Genomic DNA, 20,422 nt, shown 5'->3' with positions numbered 1-20,422 from the left:
TCCTTTATTTCAACTGTTTTATCCCTTGCTGTAGATAGCTTTAGCTGTGTGGAAGACCTCATGTTATCAATATACTTGAACAAGTACAATGAGTGGAATAGAGCGAAAGGGAGTGAGAGAGAGTGGGCTTTAGACCAACCTTCTACAGTCTTTGGTTGTCGTGCTTTATCATGATATGCCATTGCTTGAATGGGAATATTTGACGTTACAACGCGATGATTTACATCGCGGTACGTTACATCGCAGTTATTACAATGCAAGTCATTACAACGACTTGCACTGGAGGGCGCTGCACTTAGGAATAATATGATTTACTATGCCAAATCCAGCCTACGTAACAGTAGGAAAGGTGTTGGAATAGTAAATTATACTATTCCTTAGTGTATAGCGCCATCCAGCGCAAGGCGCTGTAACGACTTGCGTTGTATTCACCGTGATGTAAACGTACCACAGTGTAACGACCGCGTTGTAAAGGTAGTTTGCCTTGTATGGAGGTGTCCAGCACTCCTGCATTTCGAGGAAGGTTGGAATGCCCCCTTTACCTTCTTCTACAATGAAGATGCAAACTGAGGTGAAGCTTTAATGATGATGGTAACGTGATTATTTGTTTAAAGTTTTTCTTCCACAGACTGATCATGTTTTTTTTTAAAGTACAGAGGACAGTAAAAATAAACAAGCATTGGAAAGCTAATAGGTCTTGCCTTTGATAGCTACAGGCTTCAGCATTGTTTTGGAGCCAGGCTGAACCACAGCGTGGATGCTTAGCAGTGTGGCTAAACCAATTTTTTAAAGTGCTATGACACAGCCAGGGCTAATGTGCTTTTTTAAAAGAGCATTAGTGCTGAATGCAATATAGTCCTTTATTTTATTGTTATTTTTAGCCATGCTGCACAGCAGCCACGCTGCTATACAGGATGCCTGCAGATCACTGCCAAAGTTGGCAATGCCCATGCTATGCAGCAGGAACAAAAGGCAATGGTAGAGCCAATAGTCACGAAGATGAAACCTATTGGCTTCATTGGCTGGAATCAACTTCCAGGAAGGAATGAAGGATGTTGCATTCTGGATAAGCAGAACCTGACTGAAACGCAACTCAGAAAAGACAAAGGTCCTTGTCCTCGGACCCTTCCCCTCTGCATGCTGCATGGGACAACACCTGGTGGCCCACCGCTCTCGACAGCCCTCCCACCCAAACGGACCACGCCCGAAACCTCGGCATCGTACTCGACTCCTCCCTCTCCATGACCCGACAGGTCAACGCCATCGCCTCCAGCTGCTTCAACATCCTACGCATCCTCCGAAAAACCTTCAAATGGACCCCCCCAAATCAAGAAAGACCGTCACCCACACACTCATAACCAGCAGAGTGGACTACGGAAACGCCCTCTACACCGGGATCAAAAAGTCCCTGCTCCTCAAACTCCAGACCATACAGAACACCACAGCCTGACTCGTCCTCGCCATCCCTCGACACAAACACATCACCCAACACCTGCGGAACCTCCACTGGCTCCCCGTTGAGAAGAGAGTAACCTTCAAGATACTCACTCACGCCTACAAGTGTCTCCACAACACCGGACCTCAATACCTCAACAAGAGAATCACCTACCACGTACCCAAGAGAAACCTCCGATCCGCTGACCTCGCCCTTGTTGAAAAGCCCCATAGAGCCAGGACAGGTGGAAGAGCCTTCTCCTACATCGCGGCCAAGACTTGGAACAAGCTCCCGATCGACATCAGATGCGGCCCTCCCTGAACATCTTCAGGAAGACACTCAAGACCTGGCTCTTCAACTGAGCGGAGCTGCTTCTTTGACCCCAGCCCATCCCCCACCCGCCCAGCGGCTTGAGACCCTCACGGGTGAATAGCGTGCTTACAATTCCCTGATTCATTGATTGCCAATGCTTGTTAGGTCTCCGCACAACACCCCTGTGATTCTGAGCAAATCAGTTAATCTCCACATGCGTGAAAAAGACAAAAAATAAACATTATTTGCTAACAAAAATCCCATCACACAATGAAAGCAATTGCATACATTTCAGTGAAAATGCATTCAGAAGCAGACAACATCAGCTGTCACAATAAAAGCAGATAACAACTGCCACAATAAACATCCATTTAAAAGGAGAAAGGGCTTCTTTGAAGTGTTTGTGGCATAGTAACACATAGCTGCAAATGGTAAGAGGTTCAACAAGGGACAGGGAAGAAAATAAATTCAAAATAGTGCCTCAATCACAGAGCAATCAGCGGAAGGACAGCAATCAAGCTGATGCAATCAGTACTTGGTCCATGCTCCAGCTGAAAGAAGAGGAAGTGAAGCCAGCATGCACTGCCATTCAAAAGGCAGAAAATAAGAGTGACAATGATACAAATTAATGTTATGCAATGGGTGGTCTGTAAGCCTAACAATGACCCTTATACCATGAGATCAATCTCCCATTGGTTGGGGAAAATCATTTTGACTTTCCCAAAAATAAACTCCCAACAAATTCCCCCTTTAAGAGTTTGATTTTGGAAAAGTAAAAACGTTCAAAAGTTTGGTGTAAGCATCGTCACCAACGATGGAAATGGACCAAACATTTAAATGGCTTTGTATGAACCACCATGATGGCGGTTCATACAAACCCATAGAGATAACCGCAGGGCTGACATTGAACTCTCAATTTAGTGGTTGGAATAAAGGCAGGGGTGGTGGTGGATGTAAAGTCCTCCACCACTCTAACTGCCTTTACTCTGCCGACCAAACTCTAAATCAGGTCCTATTTCTTTTGTTTTAGTTATATAGAGACATTTAGGAGGGAACGGTTCTTTCTTTCTTTACATTAAAGTGAGTCAATGAGGAGAGCCCCTTGCTTTTCTCTTAGAAGCCTCAGACCGTTGGTTGTGTTGGGCCTGACATGTTGTTCTACAATCTGGCTAGTGGCATAACAAAAATGATGGGCCCCTCTTGCAGAATGTGATAACTTTCCCTTGAGTCTCCCATGTCTCGCAAATTTTCATAGGATTTAGACTAAATGGAGGTCCCTGAATGCTTACCCCACCCTCAAGGGTTGGAGGCCTGCCTTTGCCACAGGGGCTGCAGTAGCCTGTGTTACACCCCTGGATCTTGGGGCTGAAGAGTTCAATTTCTGCAGCCTGAAACATAGTTTTACTGACTAATAACAAGTGGCAGGTGCAGTGTCATCCAATAGATAGATATGGTCACTAGTAAGCAGAATGGAGAAACCCCCACTCCTTCACAAGAACCCCTTGTGAAAGTAGGGTTTGATCACTGAAACTTAGTGTGGGTCTTTGAACTCACCACATTGAAAGTTCAACAGTCGCGTTGCAATTTACCCTTAGTAAAAGAAAGGTTTGTTAATACATTTGGGCCACCTTAGTAGCGGATGTATGTCGTTACAACGCACACTTTTACAACGCATGCACTTACAATGCATTCTTTACAACGCAACATCCACTACAACGCATTCCATTACATAGCATGACACTACAACGCATTTTTAAAAACTACCTTTAAAACGCATTCCATTACATCGCATACTACCTTTACAACGCATACCATTACAACGCATAATATTAAATTGCATTTAAGGTAAGTATTGGATAGTATAGGGGTAAAAATTACTATTCTAACTCCAGGGGGTGCAACAGTAGGGTAAGTGTTGGATTGCGTTGTAATGGTATGCATTGTAAAGGTAGTATGCGATGTAATGGAATGCGTTTTAAAGGTAGTTTTTAAACATGCGTTGTAGTGTCATGCGATGTAATGGAATGCGTTGTAGTGGATGTTGCATTGTAAAAATTTCGTTGTAAGTGTAGTGCGTTGTAATAGTTGCGTTGTAAAGGTTGTTCACCCCTTAGTAGCACATAGCTACCAAATTTCCCAGAATGCAAGTGCGATGTGTTGCTCCAGCACATGTTTTTTTCTTTTAATTCTTTTTGAGTCTTTTTGAGACTTATTGGAATATACTGTTGCAGGGATTCTGCTCAGGAACAGAACTATGCTTGGGACCATAGAGCATCAGTACCTATGGACTGAGTTTCCATACCACATCAGCACCTATGGACCTGAATCCTACTTGCCTATAGTGCCTCAAATGCCCTCCTCACCTTCCAGAAGGACAAGTTATTTAGCACCCCAGAATACAACCCTCTCAACCCTCTCAGGGATCTCGGTAGCAGGTAACCCCCTTTTGTTCTCTCGCTCATACATGCCCACAATAAATAGAAAATAGATACGAAGGAATCTTACCATATTTATTGAAAATATCGTGCTCTAAAATGCAATAACTGTGCCCCAATTAGAAAGAATATGCAGGTCAGTAATGTCATTAGCATGATTAAAAGACTATATACAATAAAAAAGCCCTGTCATATTGGCTGACATATTTGCCTAAACCCACCCTCAGTATAGAAGCAAACTGTTATATTATAGATCGCTGGGACTAGTGACGAACCCCATGCTTTAGAAACCATAGCTGTTCCGAATGCCAGGTATCTTGGAGTGGAGATCACGACAAATGTGGAGAAAATTGTTGAGCTAAATCTGGACCCAGCGCTCCAGAAATTCAAAACTGACTTTGCCAGATTGAACAATTTGAAACTTAAATTGATGGGGAGAAGCAATGCTATTAAAATGATGGTCTTACCAAAAATGTTACACATTTCTTCAGAGCCATTCCCTTAGAGGTTGACAACTCGTGGTTCAAAGTCTTAAACCAGTTGATTTCCAGGTCTTTATGGTCTGGCCAGCGCTCAAGGAGAGCCCCAAAATGTTTGACCCTCCCAAGAGAGCAGGAAGGATGGGTTGTTCCTAAGTTTCAGTGATATTATTGGGCAGCAATGTTGCAGCAGATGGCAGGCCTAGTAACAGGGGAAAGAGCAGATTCAGAGGAGGAGCCTTCTGTCTCCATATATGAACTAATATTTGGATCAGAGTCTAGAGGATGTCTCATGCGCCATATTGACTTTGACTATTTTAAGAGGGTTAGATTCAAGATTTTGATTGGCGCATTTAAGGTATGGACAGCAATACGGAAGAAGTTTGGATTGGGCTGGGTTCACAGATACACTCCCATGTATAACAATGACTTACTCCCGGCCACCTCTTATGATGGGTACATGAAATATTTGGATGAGAGTGGATTGAGGAAAATTAGGGACTTAGTTGTAAAGGGGGGATTCTTCCTTTTGATGCAATCAAGGATGAATACGGGATAGGGAATGGCCATTCAAATACCTACAAATAAGAGACTTCTTGGTTAAAAATGCAGGGAGAATGGCCGGTTTCTCTAGGGTCACTCTGAGAGACATATTGCTGAGGTCTCCACCTACACTGGCTACAATATATAAATTGTTAAATAAGGAAATGGTTGATGATCTCACAAAACATATTGACCGCTGGCAGGACCTTTTAGAAGCTGGGACTGGAGAGTGTGAATACTCGCTCCACTTGGCTCAAACAGCATTCATTGCGGCCAATCTGCAGGTACAGTGCTTTAAAACCTGGTTTAACCTACATGTCACGCCGGCTCAGATATCCAAGTGGGGGGGTACTTCTGGTCTTCCCTGTCCGCGATGTGGGTACTTTGCAGATGATAGTGTCCATATGTCCGCGACCTGTCCCAAGCTTAATATTCTAAAAGTGGAGGTTGCTAAACGTCTGGGAGAACAGTTGGGATTTGCGATTGGTCTGACCCCCCAGTTGATAGTCTTAGATGTGAGCGATTTGGAAGTGCCTTGGCCGACCCAGATATTCATTTTTTTTATTTTTTTTTTTTAAAAACCTTTATTTACGTCAACATGGTACACAGCTATTCAGCCGACATCCCGGAGGTCCGGCAGCACGATGAGAACAATACGTAGGAAGGTCCATATCCGTACATCAGGAGTAACAAAGGTTTTAGTTTTAATGTAAACCAAAAAATAAAAACACAAGCAAGGCAAAGCATATAATAAGCATGCGCTAGTTCTCAGCCGGGGCGAGGTCCCACTCCCATCAGCGGAGCAGTACGCCACGCCAAAGAAGTGAGGGGAAAGCAGGGGTACAGACTCCAGGTGATGAACAGTTTTACGCATATAGTTGGGAGTAGGGCTAGGGGGAAAGTTGCACATCGAGCATCTCAGTAACCGGGGGCACACAAATATCTCCCCTATAATGGTTTCATTGCCACCATATCGTATGCCACTTCTTAGGGCGGCCTCGGGCACTGTACACCGTTTTCTCCCGGAACATGCCCCAGTCCATATTTTCCATCCATGTTACCAAGGTGGGAGGTCTCTGGGATCCCCACAGCTGCGCAATATCTCGCTTCGCCACCATATTCCCCAGGGTCACCCATTGGGTCTGAGCGGCATCATAGTCGGTGGGACCCCAGACATTCAATAGGCATCGTCTTGCCTCCGGGAAGAGTGCGATACCCGTGACCTCTTCCATCACATCATGAATTTGTTTCCAGAACTCTACGATCTCCCCACACTCCCAAATAATGTGTAGAAAGGTGCCCAACATCCCACAGCCTCTCTTGCATAAGCCATCGTCAGAGAAACCCATATGAATCAGGCGGGGGCCCGTGACATATACCCTGTGAAGTATCTTAAGCTGCACCAGCCGCAGTCTAGCCGGGATCGCAACCTCCTTCGGAGAGGAGATGGCATATTGCCAGTCCTCATCGTCCAGTTCGAGACCATCCCTAGTCCATTGTTCTCGCACATCAAGGAGGAGGTCGGTCCGAACATTTACAAGCTTCTTGTAAATCAAGGAGATTGTACTCTCCGGCATATGACCATCCAGAATCCGATCCTCCAACGGAGAAGACTCAGGCACGACCTCCCCCTCGGCGCAGACAGATAGCAGAGCGTGACGCACCTGGGCATATCGAAAGTATTCAGGGCCCCCTAATTCGTACTCCGTCTGCAGCATCGGAAACAATTTCACCTTACCCTTAGTCAGCAAATCCCCAACTCTAGAAATCCCAATTAGGTCCCACTTCTCAAACCCTTTCGTGTGCCATAATTTCCCTAGTATATCGGATTCAAAAAGCGGAGTAGCCTGGGTAAGTCTGTCCTTCCAGCCCAACGAGTTTGTAACCGCCTTCCACACATGCACTGCCGTCTTGGTTTGTCCTGTGAGGGACCCATCCAATGATTTGGAATACAGCGCCCTAAGATAATTACCCCAGCGCAACAGCCACCGATCCATAGCAAACCCAGGGTTCAATGCCGGACCGTAAACACCGTGGTTAATCGCTCCCAATTGGGTAGCCCAATAATATCTTCTGATGTCAGGGAGTGCTATCCCCCCGTCGTACCATGGAAGGGTCAACTTTGCTATAGCTATACGCGGTCGACCGTCCCATAACAGCGAGCGCTGGAGGCTCTCCACCTCACGAAAATAACTGGCAGGAACTAACTCTAGGGTGTTCTGTAAGGCGTAGAGAAATCGGGGAAGAGACATCATTTTAAACAATGCGGCGCGGCCTAAGAGGGAGAGCGGTAGCCGCCTCCAACCCGCAACGTCCCGTCTCAAGCGTGACAATGGAGGGAGTAGGTTCTTCTCGTATCGGACAGAGGGATCGGTGGAAATATATATCCCCAAGTACAGAAAGCCCCGCTGGGCGATCTGGATGGAGCAATTCCGCGGGACGGTAGGGGTGTCTCCACTGAGAACATATAGATGCGACTTTCCCCAATTAATGGCGAGACCCGAGTTTCTACCAAAAGAATTCAAAACGTCACAGACCACTATGAGGGATTTCCTAGGTGAGGTCAAGTATAACAAAATGTCGTCTGCATACAAAGAAATACGGTCCTCGTGGTCTGGCGACTATCGGATCCCTTTTATGTCTGGCTGCCATCTAATCCATGCCGCCAGCGGCTCAAGGGCGAGGGCGAACAATAGTGGCGACAGAGGACAACCCTGCCGGGTGCCCCTCCCAAGCTCGAACGGAGATGACGCCCTACCGTTCACCGCGATTTTAGCCAAAAGTTCCTCATAAAGTAGTCTAATCCAGCCTATAAAACCCGGTCCGAAGCCGAATTTTGTGAGCGCTGCCCACAGATACGGCCATTCCACAGTGTCGAAAGCCATCGTGGCATCGAGTGACACCAAGATGGCCGAATCCCGCATCGTCCCAACCCTCGCGAGCACGCCATGGAGTCGCCTGAGGTTCAACGCAGTGTTGCGGTGCGGGATAAACCCGGATTGGTCCGGGTGGATCAAGTCCCCAATGACCCTGATCAAACGGTTAGCCAACAGTTTGGCGAGGATTTTTGGCTCAGCGTTGAGTAGGGAGATCGGCCTATACGATCCGCATCTGTTCCGGGGCTTGCCATCTTTATGTATAACCACTATTGTCGCCAGGCGTTGGTCAAATGGGAGACACCCATGCTCCCGCGCCTCTACAAACATATCTCGCAAATACGGAGCAATCTTTATACAACTCGATCGGCAAGCCATTCGGGCCCGAGGCCTTGCCCGGGTGTAGCGAGCGGATAGCAACTGCAACCTCATCCGCGGTGATGTCACCATCAAGGTCCTCCCTGTCGACGTAGGATAGACAAGGCAGGGCAATGTCTCGCAGCAGTTCATGCGAGTCTTCCTCCGGCTTGTCCGACACGGACGTATAGACCATGCGGAAGTGGTCCGCGAAACACTGGACTATCCCATCGGGTTCTGTAACAATATCCCCGCCATCCGTCAGTATTTCTGGCACAACTCTATTCACTCGTTCTTTCCTGTCTAACCACGCTATTAATTTCCCAGCTTTGTCGCCCACATCATACAATCGCCCTTGTTGTTCCCTGCTGAGAACCTTAGCCGCGTTTGTCACCAGTGCTTTATATTCAGACTGTTTTAATCTCAACTTATGCAGTGTTTCCGCCGTAACCTCGTCTTCCAGGACAGACTCTAATGCCACTATCTCAGCCTCGATCTGCGCCACCTCCACATCTCTCCGACGTTTGACATCCGCTATCAAGGAGAGGGCCTCCCCTCTTAGTACTGCTTTAAACGCTTCCCACAAAGACACCGCGGAGGTAACCGAGCCAAGGTTCTTCGAGAAGTAGAGATCAACCGCTTTCAGCAACGCGCTACGAGTCCTGGGGTCACGAAAATACCAGGGGTTAATCGGGGCAACCCTACCTGCCGCTCCACGGCCAAAATCCATACAAATCCACACCGGCGAATGATCGGAGCCCAGATATTCTTATTCACGGCTATGACTGGATGACTCTGTTTGGCTACATTCTGGCTAGACCCTGAGCCACCATCTGGGCACCAATGGTTGGGCAGACTTTTAGTGGTATACCGATGGGAGATGGCGGTTTATGAACGAAGGAGACATAGAGCCCGGAAAAGAGGCTCTGAAATTTGGGCCCCCATTAGACTGTGGGTTAACGAGATTGAGGGAGCTATTGAACACATTTCGGGATAAGGAGGATGGGCGCTCGTTCCCTGTCATCTTTTTGTTTCTCAGTTTTTTCCATTAGTAAATCACATTGTTTGTGTATGTATGTTTTTGCCCAAATTTGTTTGTATGCTGTCAAAAAGAAAAAAACGTGTTTCACCTTTAATTTTGATTTGGATCAAGGGTGGGGAGGGAGGTGGGTTAATTCAGGCAGGGTGAGAGGCCTTTTCATTTTGTTTTGAAAAATGAATGCAAGAAAATATAGGTTTTTTTTCTTTTTAAAGGAAACCATAGCCATTCTAAATCTCAGCTGGCACAGCCCTTTCATTTCAGGACCTTTTCTCTGCCTGTAAGTATCCACTCCTTGTGTTTTTCAAAACAACAAGTCCCAGGATATATGACAAAACCTGTGTGTTCCAAAACAGGAGCTGGGTTTCTTTATTATGTCTAGGTGCTAGTGTGCTACCACAGAAAATAACAAGGAGCAATGTTGTTTGACCTTGCATGGATTGTTCTGACTAAATCCCAGGAAGAGAACAAAATACAAACACATGTGCTGCCTATTTGTGAAAATACAATGTGCCGTAAAAAGTGTGATATTTGGTAAGGTGTGCAAAGCAAATGCGGCCTACAGCATGCAAAGTTATGCTAACATAGAACAAATGACAATGGGCTATATAGGGAACACACAACAGTTAAAAACTACAAGTCCCACAAGTCAAAGAATAAACCTGGACTGAAGCAGCACGTCACACAAGTGCCTGGGAAACTTGACAGAGCTGTGAACATTGTTTATACAAGGGGTCAATAGTCTTTAAACTAAGTAATGTGCGAGTCCATCCTGGCCCGTTGGCTGCATTAGGCTTTTGTTGACCACCATCCTGGTGTGAGGTTGCCAAGTAGCATTGCAGACACAATAAAGGCTTATTTTCTCTGCATGCTTTAGGACTGTGTGACTCTGAAAAGAAAGTATTTGGCAGGAGCAATTTGTCAATTATCAGTGGTGGCCCGATAATTCCAGTAATGCGGGCAGGCCACAAGCACAAACACACTCACACATCAGCATGCATACTCACTCACATTCCCATGCATTTACTAGCGTGCACACATACACCCAGCATTCTCAACCACACGCATGCATTCACTGTACACACTGACATATAAACATACATTCATACATACACGCACACACACATGAAACAAATAACATATAGGCTGTAGCAGTGATCTGGGTCTCCGAGGTTCCTGGTGGACTCGGACTGCCTCCTCCTCTCATCGGCTAACCTTAGGTCAGCTAATGAGAAGAGGCTGCTGCCCCTACCTCTTCACACAATCGAATGGGGTAAGTGAAACTTGCTAACTCCACCCCATTCTGTGATGAGGCGTCAATGATAGACACTCAGTCCTGGGCACTTCAGGGCTTAAAACTGAAGGGCCCATGTCAGAGGCTATCAGTGATGCTCCCCCTCTGCATGGCGGGTTGGTCCTCCACGTGCTCAGCCAGGTTGAGGAGGTCACGACCACAGGGCTGAGACATCTTCAGCCTGGCAAAGTACAGCTCAGACAGCTGGGTGCCTGCACATTTAGCGCATGTAAAGCACCTGGCTGCCTGACCTGGGCATGAATAGTACCTATCGGTCTGACCTTTGCTCAGCTTGACAGACACTCTTCATGTTAGCCAAAAGGTGGGAGCAGGGCCCCTCCGACCTTAGGCTTATGGACTGGTTGCTGCTGTCCATTAAGCTCATGGCAGAGACCCACTTTTAAAGCCACACTAACCAAGCACAAAAGAAGTAAACCGGAAGTTGCAGGCTGTCGCAGCAGCTCATAACTACTCATTGTCGTCTTTTCGAGAGCTCTGCGGTTGAGAAGTTTTCCACTAGTGGACAACAGAGCACAGGTGTCTCAGTAGCCTGCATACAAACAAATGGCCGGCCTATAGTCTAGTATACACAGTAATACAAACCACAATATTGTTGAACAACACCGCAGTGACTATGATAAGTAAAATGTGAAGCCACTGTGAAATTGGTGGCATAGGAGGCTTATTCACCTCCACTATTTTGTGTATTTGACATCTTCAGGAGATCAGGAACAAAGGAGACAGCTAAGATTGCATAAAAAGTTTAAATCTTCTATTTAACAAAGATGTAAATTTAAATTTCTATTTTAATTTGTGTGTCTAACATGTCCCACAAAACGTCACCAAACTATATCTTTTGGCTTTGCCCGAGGTACAGGTAGTACCGTGAAACACAGGGATAGATGGATAAACAGTTTAGGGGGGGGGAGAATACCCTGATAAGATGAAACATTTTATTTTAGAATTTGAAAGGTTGAGAATTGTTCGTAATTTTCTAGCTCACGAAGAGTGCTAAACTGGTGATAGAGAGAACCTCCAACAAAAATCACTAATAAAGTTAAAAGAGCATGTTGGACAGATAGTGAATATTGCATTAATGTTATATACACTGTTTTACAGGTACCTTTTCCATGACAATTGCAGAGAAAGTCTCACCGGTGTTTCTAGATACCTTTTTGGTTGACACGTTTGCATGAGGAATATTTACAGGATCAGTTGATGTAAACAGCTAACCAGAAAGTTCACCAACAATGGTAACCGGTTAGGAGCCTCTTTTTAGCTGATGATCTGCATGGAAGTTGAAAGAGTGTTGCAGGGGTGTGTGTATATGGGGTTGAAGACCATGTGAGGACCATGGCATGGAAATGGAGAATAAAGATGGTGGTGGAAGAGAACTTATGGGAGAAACTAATCATGTGTTCTACATGTGTGACCATCCCAGTCATTTGATAAATGACAAAGAATAGCCATCAGCAAACATGTTGTCCCATAGATGTGTGGTCAGAAAGTTTTTGTACTTGTTTGTGTAAAAAACCTGTTTATAATAATGGGAGTTGTGTTGGTGGCAGGAAGATGAAGAGAAGTCTGTGAGCATGATGGTGCACAAGAGTGGAAGGACAACGAGGAAGAGGAGTAGCAGCTGGCGACAGACCCTACGGGCTCGATTACGATGTTGGTCAGAGTTGCCTCCGACTAACAGCATCATGGTCTCAGGATGGGGACCCTCACTGTGCCTGCCACATGTTGCAGAGATTTACGGGGTGCCCCCTTGGCCCCCAACCAGAGGCAGCACGAAGAAGGAGGGCCTGCTAGGGGCCCTCAAAGTCGCTTTGTGACAGGCTTTCCGTGTTGGAAAGCCCGGCATGGATAGCCTGTCGGAAACGGATATCGTAATCCAGATGGCTGAAACACTGTCATTTGGGATTACGTTGTGGTCTCCGACTGGTTTACCAGTTCTAAGTAGCAACATCATTAATGGCTCGAAAAGGAATTGGCACATAACCAGCTAGACAAATATCAAAGGTGGCAGAAGCTATAAAAAAAGTGCTAGAGTTCTACCTCTATACACATGGCAATTAATAAAGCTGGCGAATTTGTGGCTTCAAATATTATTGAAAAATGTGGCATCGCTACTGTACATAAGGTAAGAAGGGTTCAGAGAGTAAGATAAAATTGAGGTTGGTGGATTTGTGTTAAGCAAGGGTGATTGAGTCAATCAAATCATACGACTGGCTAGCAACTATGGTACTTATACCACATGCTTTGAGCATTGTGATAGCTATGTATAACTATGTGGGGAGTTGAATAGGAGAATTGAGTGAATATGCATATTTTTTTACATTAGCAACATGTTAGTATTATTGAGTAGAGCCTAATAGTTCTTTATTTAGACTTTTCTTTAGCATTTTATCAGAATTAAATCCGCCCTTAATCATGTCACCTGTAGTCCATGGTACAACTATGCACAACATATCCATATAAAGAATGTCTTTGTGTTTGATGTAAACCTCGGTGGCATTACAAAGGAAATAAATAAGATCTTCGACTATCTGACTGAAGAAGTAAAACATTTTCAAGATAATATACTGGTATATGGGGAAGCACAGGAATAGTACCAGGCTAAAATCCACACAGTACAAATAATGTTGAAGAATTGTAGACTTACTTTGAAAAGTAATCAATGCCAAATAAAGGACAACTGTGTGGAGTATTTAGGTCAAAGGGTTACTATGCATGGCAGACATCCAAAAAATGAAGTTGGTACTATGCACATGCTCTGGTAGCAGAATGTTGACTGCACCTTGACGGTTTAGTCATTCTTGGGTGTCCTACTTTCACTATGGGGGAGCACGTGCCCCAGTTTAATTTACGTTCTAAATAGGTTGTGGGGCCCTACTGAATAAGTGGTTTAGTGTTAGGTATGTTGCTAGGGTCTGAGTTTGCTCGCTGTATCTGTGGCTTGAGTTATTCATTCTCACTCTGGCCAAGGTGGGCGGGGTTTACCTCACTTTCTGAGAAATCGTTTGTTGCTTTTCGCTTGTTGATTGGGACTGGCTCTATCAGGGTGTTTCTTGATTGGCTGACTATGTCTCAAGTGTTTTTTATTTTTTTAAATAGCGTGCTGTCTGCATAACTTTCGTGGGAATCAGTCCTTGGCGTTGATTAAAATATTTTTTTAACATTTTCTCCGAACAATTAAACTATGTTAAGGTATCATATTTTAACTCCATTTGTACATGTTTTCCTAAAACGAATCTGTAATAAAAAAAAAATCCTGTTTTTCTATATACATTATTTTGACTGAACAAGTGTTTCCATTTTTTTGACCCAATCATCTTTTTATAAATTGCAGCCTCCTCTTAACTGTTTCATGTAATTTCATTATTGTATCACGTGGGTTTTGTAAAAAAAAAAATGATTTTTTTTTACACATGAGTTCATAGCCAAGAACAAGAGGAGAGCAGTTTTCCCCAAATCCTTTTCTCTCCATTACCCTTCCTGTTGAGGGGAACTCCCTTAACACCATTAAGTCAAACAGACATCATTTCAAATACCTATCAATTTTGAGAAGTCTGCTTTAGAATATTAACATCAGAAAAATGCCCTTTGCTGTTTTGAGTTGCTTTTTTCCTGTTTGCTTTTTAAACGGTAATGAAATGTTATGACGCATTTCAAAAACCTAAATGTGCTTACTTGGAAGTTAAAAATCCAGCTACTGAAGTTGCATTGTCTAGACAAAACAGATATTTTTGGACAAAAGTATTTTTGTGTGCTAATTAGTGTGATGTTAAAATTGGTCTAGGGTTTTATTTGGGAAAAGGATGTGTCACATGTTCTCATGTGTTAGCTCCGTTATTCTTTCTGGTTTTGTTAGCTGTTGAGCAATAGCAGCATTGTGTTGATTGGGTGTTATTTGGTGTTTTTCTTTACAGGGTGGTAACTGCACCATTTTTAGTAAGACAGTCTTGACTGTGTATCGGTTGATGTATGCCACTGACTGCATCCAGCTGGCTCAGTTAGTCTTTGATGCTTTAGTTGACCACAGGCTGCTGTCTGCATCTGATTGGCCTTCATTGGTCTATTTCTCTGGCTACAAATATCTGATTGTACCACCTTAGTTGAGGTATTATTTTGAAATAGGGCGCATAGAGCTCGCTGCACTCCATTGTATCAGCTATTTTCTGTTGTTTTCTTTCCTTAAGAGACGTGTCTTCTTTGCACCATTCCGGGCTAAGTTACTCTGAAGCTGCAGAGCACTTGTTTAGTAGTTCTTCTTGGAAAGCGCTGAGTTTTCCGTATCTCCTTGGTTATGTTATTTTTTTACTTTGACTGAAGAGTGCTGGGTCCACAGCACTAGCCCAGTTATTTTTTGTCACATTTGTCTGTGACTGGAGGGCACTTGTCAGTGCCGCAGTGGTTGACAAATGTATTGCCTTTGTGTTGGTTGAGATGTTTTTGCATTCCCTGAGGACTGGGTGCTGATTCCACAGCGTTGGTTGTTGCATGGGTCTGTTCAGTTTGTATATCGGTGAATTGAGAGGACCAGCAAGATATATTCATGGCCCGTGCAGTAAGCCATTGTCCATCCAAGGTATACCCAATAAAGCAAGGCTCCACAACCTCGGTTGAATGATCATGCGGTGACTGTCTTTGGGCTCAAAGTGATGATGACTGCATCATGTTGGTTGTATCACTTCTTAGTGTTGTTCCCTGTCTATCAATCAATCAATCAATCATGGCATTTATATCGCGCACTACTCACCCGGACGGGTCTCAAGGCGCTTGGGGAGTGGGGTCTGCTACTGCTCGAACAGCCAGGTCTTGAGCTGTTTCCTGAAGGCGAGGTGGTCCCGGGTCAGCCGCAGGTGGACCGGCAGGGAGTTCCATGTCTTCGCAGCCTGATAGGAGAACGATCTTCCTCCGGCGGTGACTCTCTGGAAGCGGGGGACCACGGCGAGGGCCAGGTTCGCGGATCGTAGCTGGCGGGTGGGTGTGTAGAAGGTCAGGCGGTCGTTGAGGTACCTTGGGCCCAGGTCGTGGAGGGATTTGTGTGCGTGGGTGAGGATTCTGAACGTGATCCTTTTGTTGACCGGGAGCCAGTGCAGGTCTCTGAGGTGGCTCGAGATGTGGCTGCGTCTAGGGATGTCCAGGATGAGTCGGGCGGAGGCATTCTGGATGCGCTGGAGTCTCTTCTGAAGTTTGGCTGTTGTTCCGGCGTAGAGGGCGTTTCCATAGTCCAGCCTGCTGGTGACGAGGGCCTGGGTGACCGTTTTCCTCGTCTCGGTCGGAATCCATTGGAAGATCTTGCGGAGCATGCGGAGTGTGAGGAAGCAGGATGAGGAGACGGCGTTGACTTGTCTGGTCATTGAAAGGGTGGAGTCCAGGATGAAGCCCAGGTTGCGTGCGTGGTCTGTTGGTTTGGGTGCAGTGCCTAGGGCCGGGGGCCACCAGGAGTCGTCCCACGCGGAGGGTGATGATCCCAGGATCAGGACTTCTGTCTTGTCCGTGTTCAGCTTTAGGCGGCTGTCTTTCATCCATTCGGCGACATCTCTCATCCCTTCGTGGAGGTTTGCTTTGGCGGTGTCGGGGTCTCTGGTGAGGGAGAGGATCAGCTGGGTGTCGTCGGTGTAGGAGATTATGTTCAGGTTGTGTTGGCGAGCGATGGCCGCTAGAGGTTTCATGTAGATGTTGAAGAGCGTAGGGCTGAGTGATGATCCTTGCGGGACGCCGCAGATGACTGTGGTGGCCTCCGAGCGGTACGGGGGCAGGCGTACCCTCTGTGTTCTTCCGGAGAGGTATGAGGTGACCCAGTCCAGGGCCTTCCCTTGGATGCCGGTGTCGTGGAGGCGTTGTACTAGGGTGCGGTGACAGACCGTATCGAATGCTGCGGAGAGGTCTAGGAGGATGAGTGCTGCTGTTTCACCGTTGTCGAGCAGGGTTCGGATGTCGTCCGTGGCTGCGATGAGGGCGGTCTCGGTGCTGTGGTTGGTTCTGAATCCGGACTGTGATGGATCGAGGGAACCGTTCGTCTCGAGGAAGGCGGCCAGTTGCTTGTTGACGACCTTTTCGATGACTTTAGCCGGGAAGGGAAGGAGCGAGATGGGGCGGAAGTTCTTGAGGTCGGTCGGGTCCGCTGTTGGTTTCTTCAGCAGGGCGCTGAGTTCGGCGTGCTTCCAGCTCTCCGGGAAGGTTGCTGTGTCGAAGGAGGCGTTGATGATGTCTCGGAGGTGGGGTGCGATGGTGGGGGCCGCTTTGTTGAAGACGTGGTGAGGGTATGGGTCGGTCGGGGATCCGGAGTGGATGGTGTTCATGATGCGAGTAGTATCTTCAGGGGTCACCTCGGTCCATGTCTGGAGGGTGGCGGCTGGGTGCGTGGGTTCGACCGATGGGCGCGGGGAGTGTGCGCCGAAGCTGTTGTGGATGTCGGCGATCTTGCGGTGGAAGTACGAGGCGAGGGAGTCGCAGAGGTCCTGTGAGGGGGCGATGTCGTTGTTGCCAGTGCTGGGGTTGGAGAATTCCTTGACGATGTTGAAAAGCTCCTTGCTGTCATGGGCGTTCCTGTCCAATCGTTCCTTCAGTGATTTCTTCTTGGTGGTGCGGATGAGCTGGTGATGTCTGCGGGTGGCGAGCTTGAGGGCGGTCATGTTGTCGGCGGTCTTGTCGAGGAGCCAGGCCTTCTCCAGGGTGCGGCAGGCCTTCTTGGAGTCCTTGAGTTCGTCGGTGAACCAGGGGGCCTTCTTGCTCCTGGGCCTGGTAAGTGGGTCCTTCAGTGGGGCGAGGTTGTCGGCGCTTGCGGACAGCCACTGTGTGAAGTTGCAGGCTGCAGTGTTAGGGTCTGTTGTCCTGCCGGGGGGGTTCTGGCTGAGGGAGATGGTGAGCTGGTCGGCGGTGATCTTGCTCCAGTTTCGGTGTGGGGCCTGCTTCGGGTGGTGGTGGGTCGTGTTCTTTGTGAAGCTGAAATGGACGCAGCTGTGATCGGTCCAGTGGAGCCCGGTGGAATGACTGAAGGAGACGTGCTTGCTGGAGGAGAAGATTGGATCGAGCGTGTGGCCGGCATGGTGCATGGGAGTGTTGACCAGTTGTTTGAGTCCGAGGTTGGCGAGGTTGTCCAGCAGGGTGGTGGAGTTGTGGTCGTTGTTGTTCTCCAGGTGGCAGTTGAGGTCCCCGAGGAGGATGTAGTCGGTGGAGTGGAGGGCGTGTGGGCTGATGAAGTCTGTGATGTCATCGCAGAACTGTGCCCGCGGTCCCGGGGGTCTGTAGATGAGGGTGCCTCTGAGGGTCGTCTTGGGGTCGGTGCGGACCTGGAAGTGGAGGTATTCGGCAGCGCCGAATGTGTCGATGGAGTCAGCCGAGATGCGAATGGTGCTCTTGTGTACGATGGCGATGCCTCCTCCGGCCTGGTTGACGCGGTCCTTCCTGATGATCTTGTAGCCGTCCGGGATGGCTATGGCGATGTCGGGGGCTGAGGGGGCGTTCATCCAGGTTTCCGTGAGGAAGGCGACGTCTGGGGATGCGGTGTCGAGGAGGTTCCAGAGCTCGACGGCGTGTCTGTGGACAGAGCGGGTGTTGAGCAGGATGCACTTCAGGTGGTTACTGCTTCCAGTTCTGGCGGGTGCGGTGCAGGATCGGAGGCAGGAGAAGTTGCAGGATCGGCAGACGAAGGGTCCATGGGTGCGTCGTGGGGTTGCTTGGTAGCATCCGGGGGTTCGGGCGGTGTTGAGTGCGATGAGTGTGGCGAAGTCGTAGGTCCTGCGGGGGTTCTGGCGCTGAGCGCGGGGGCCAGGGGGTCTGGCGCTGGGCGCGGTCCGGGCACGGACGGGCGCAGACGGGCTTACCTTTGGCGCACCTTCGGCACACATAAGGCGCGCCCGCTGCGCGCGTCCGCTGCGCGGTCGCTGAAGGGGCATCATAAATAAGGAGCCGGAAGGGAGGGTCAGCGGGAGGCGGGAGCGGGGTGGCCAATGGGCAGGGAGGGGGGGCGGGACAGTAGGTGGAGGCTGGATTGGGAGGGTGCGCCTGGGGCAGCGGCGGCGGGAAAACGGCGGGAAGCGGCGGACACCAGGAGTGACCAGGTGAGCAGCGGGGGTCAGCTAGCGAGAGGAGTACAGGCAGCGGCGTGGGGGGCGGCCAGGAGGCAGCAGGCGTTACCTGGGAGCAGGAGGCAGGCAGCGGCGTCAGGTAAGTGAGGAGAAAAAAATAAATAATTTAAAAAATGCGGCGGCGGCAGTCAGGCGTCAGGCAGCGGAGGCAGGTAAGTGAAGGATGCAGCAATCAGGCGTCAGGCAGCAGAGGCAGGTAGGTCAGCAGAGCGGTGGAGGGGAGCGTCCGTCTGTGGGGGGCACAGGGGTCACACTGACCAGCCCGCAGGGTCCCCTTAAATAAGGAGCCGGGAGGGAGGGTCAGCGGGAGGCAGGAGCGGGGTGGCCAATGGGCAGGGAGGGGGGGCGGGACAGTAGGTGGAGGCGGGACTGGGAGGGTGCGCCTGGGGCAGCGGCGGTGGGAAAACGGCGGGAAGCGGCGGACACCAGGAGTGACCAGGTGAGCAGCGGGGGTCAGCTAGCGAGAGGAGTACAGGCAGCGGCGTGGGGGGCGGCCAGGAGGCAGCAGGCGTTACCTGGGAGCAGGAGGCAGGCAGCGGCATCAGGTAAGTGAGGAGAAAAAAATAAATAATTAAAAAATGCGGCGGCGGCAGTCAGGCGTCAGGCAGCGGAGGCAGGTAAGTGAAGGATGCGGCAATCAGGCGTCAGGCAGCGGAGGCAGGTAGGTCAGCAGAGCGGTGGAGGGGAGCGTCCGTCTGTGGGGGGCACAGGGGTCGCACTGACCAGCCCGCAGGGTCCCCTTAAATAAGGAGCCGGGAGGGAGTGTCAGCGGGAGGCGGGAGCGGGGTGGCCAATGGGCAGGGAGGGGGGGCGGGACAGTAGGTGGAGGCGGGACTGGGAGGGTGCGCCTGGGGCAGCGGCGGCGGGAAAACGGCGGGAAGCGGCGGACACCAGGAGTGACCAGGTGAGCAGCGGGGGTCAGCTAGCGAGAGGAGTACAGGCAGCGGCGTGGGGGGCGGCCAGGAGGCAGCAGGCGTTACCTGGGAGCAGGAGGCAGGCAGCGGCGTCAGGTAAGTGAGGAGAAAAAAATAAATAATTTTAAAAATGCGGCGGCGGCAGTCAGGCGTCAGGCAGCGGAGGCAGGTAAGTGAAGGATGCGTCTAGACCACCTTGTTTGAATTTCTCTCAAGGGATGCGGCGGACTCTCTGCTCTGTTTGCTTGCGTTATTCTTTGGTGTTCTTTTTCAAGGGTTGGCCGCATTCCATTGGTTTGGTTAATCCACCTTGTGTTCTCTGTCTGGAAGTTGCTGGTTGTCCTGCATTGTTCACGGTGTTGTCTTGTTCCTGTGGGACTGCACCTTGTTGACTGAATTATTCTTTCTTATTCTTTCATCCCAGGGCGCTGGTTGCACGGCTTTGGTAGTTGCGGTGGTCGCAAGAAAACTGGAACTCACGAAAGCTGAGAAACATGTGCACAACTTCATGATGGACACTCAGCTGACCAAGCGGGTAAGAGGTGCACTGACATCAAGATGCTTAGAACTCTAAGGCTCAACTTGTGCTGTCAGCGGCCTGTGTGTACTGAAAAGGAGCTACTGCCCCATTGAGAACTG

The 20,422-nt window shown here is 48.7% G+C and overlaps 1 protein-coding gene across 1 annotated transcript in view; it reads left to right on the top strand.

Moving 5' to 3' along the window:
• KCNN3 (potassium calcium-activated channel subfamily N member 3) overlaps positions 1-20,422 on the top strand; it is a 463,290-nt gene that overhangs the window by 401,684 nt on the left and 41,184 nt on the right. Inside the window, exon 5 of the mRNA XM_085636850.1 lies at positions 20,208-20,318. Coding sequence (XP_085492976.1) covers positions 20,208-20,318 — 111 coding nt within the window. The remainder of the gene's footprint in view (positions 1-20,207; positions 20,319-20,422) is intronic.

The sequence above is a fragment of the Triturus cristatus genome, chromosome 12 (genome assembly GCF_964204655.1).
Source record: "Triturus cristatus chromosome 12, aTriCri1.1, whole genome shotgun sequence".
NCBI lineage: Eukaryota > Metazoa > Chordata > Amphibia > Caudata > Salamandridae > Triturus > Triturus cristatus.
Note: the sequence above shows the minus strand (reverse complement) of the source record. Positions and strands in the feature narration are given on the sequence as shown.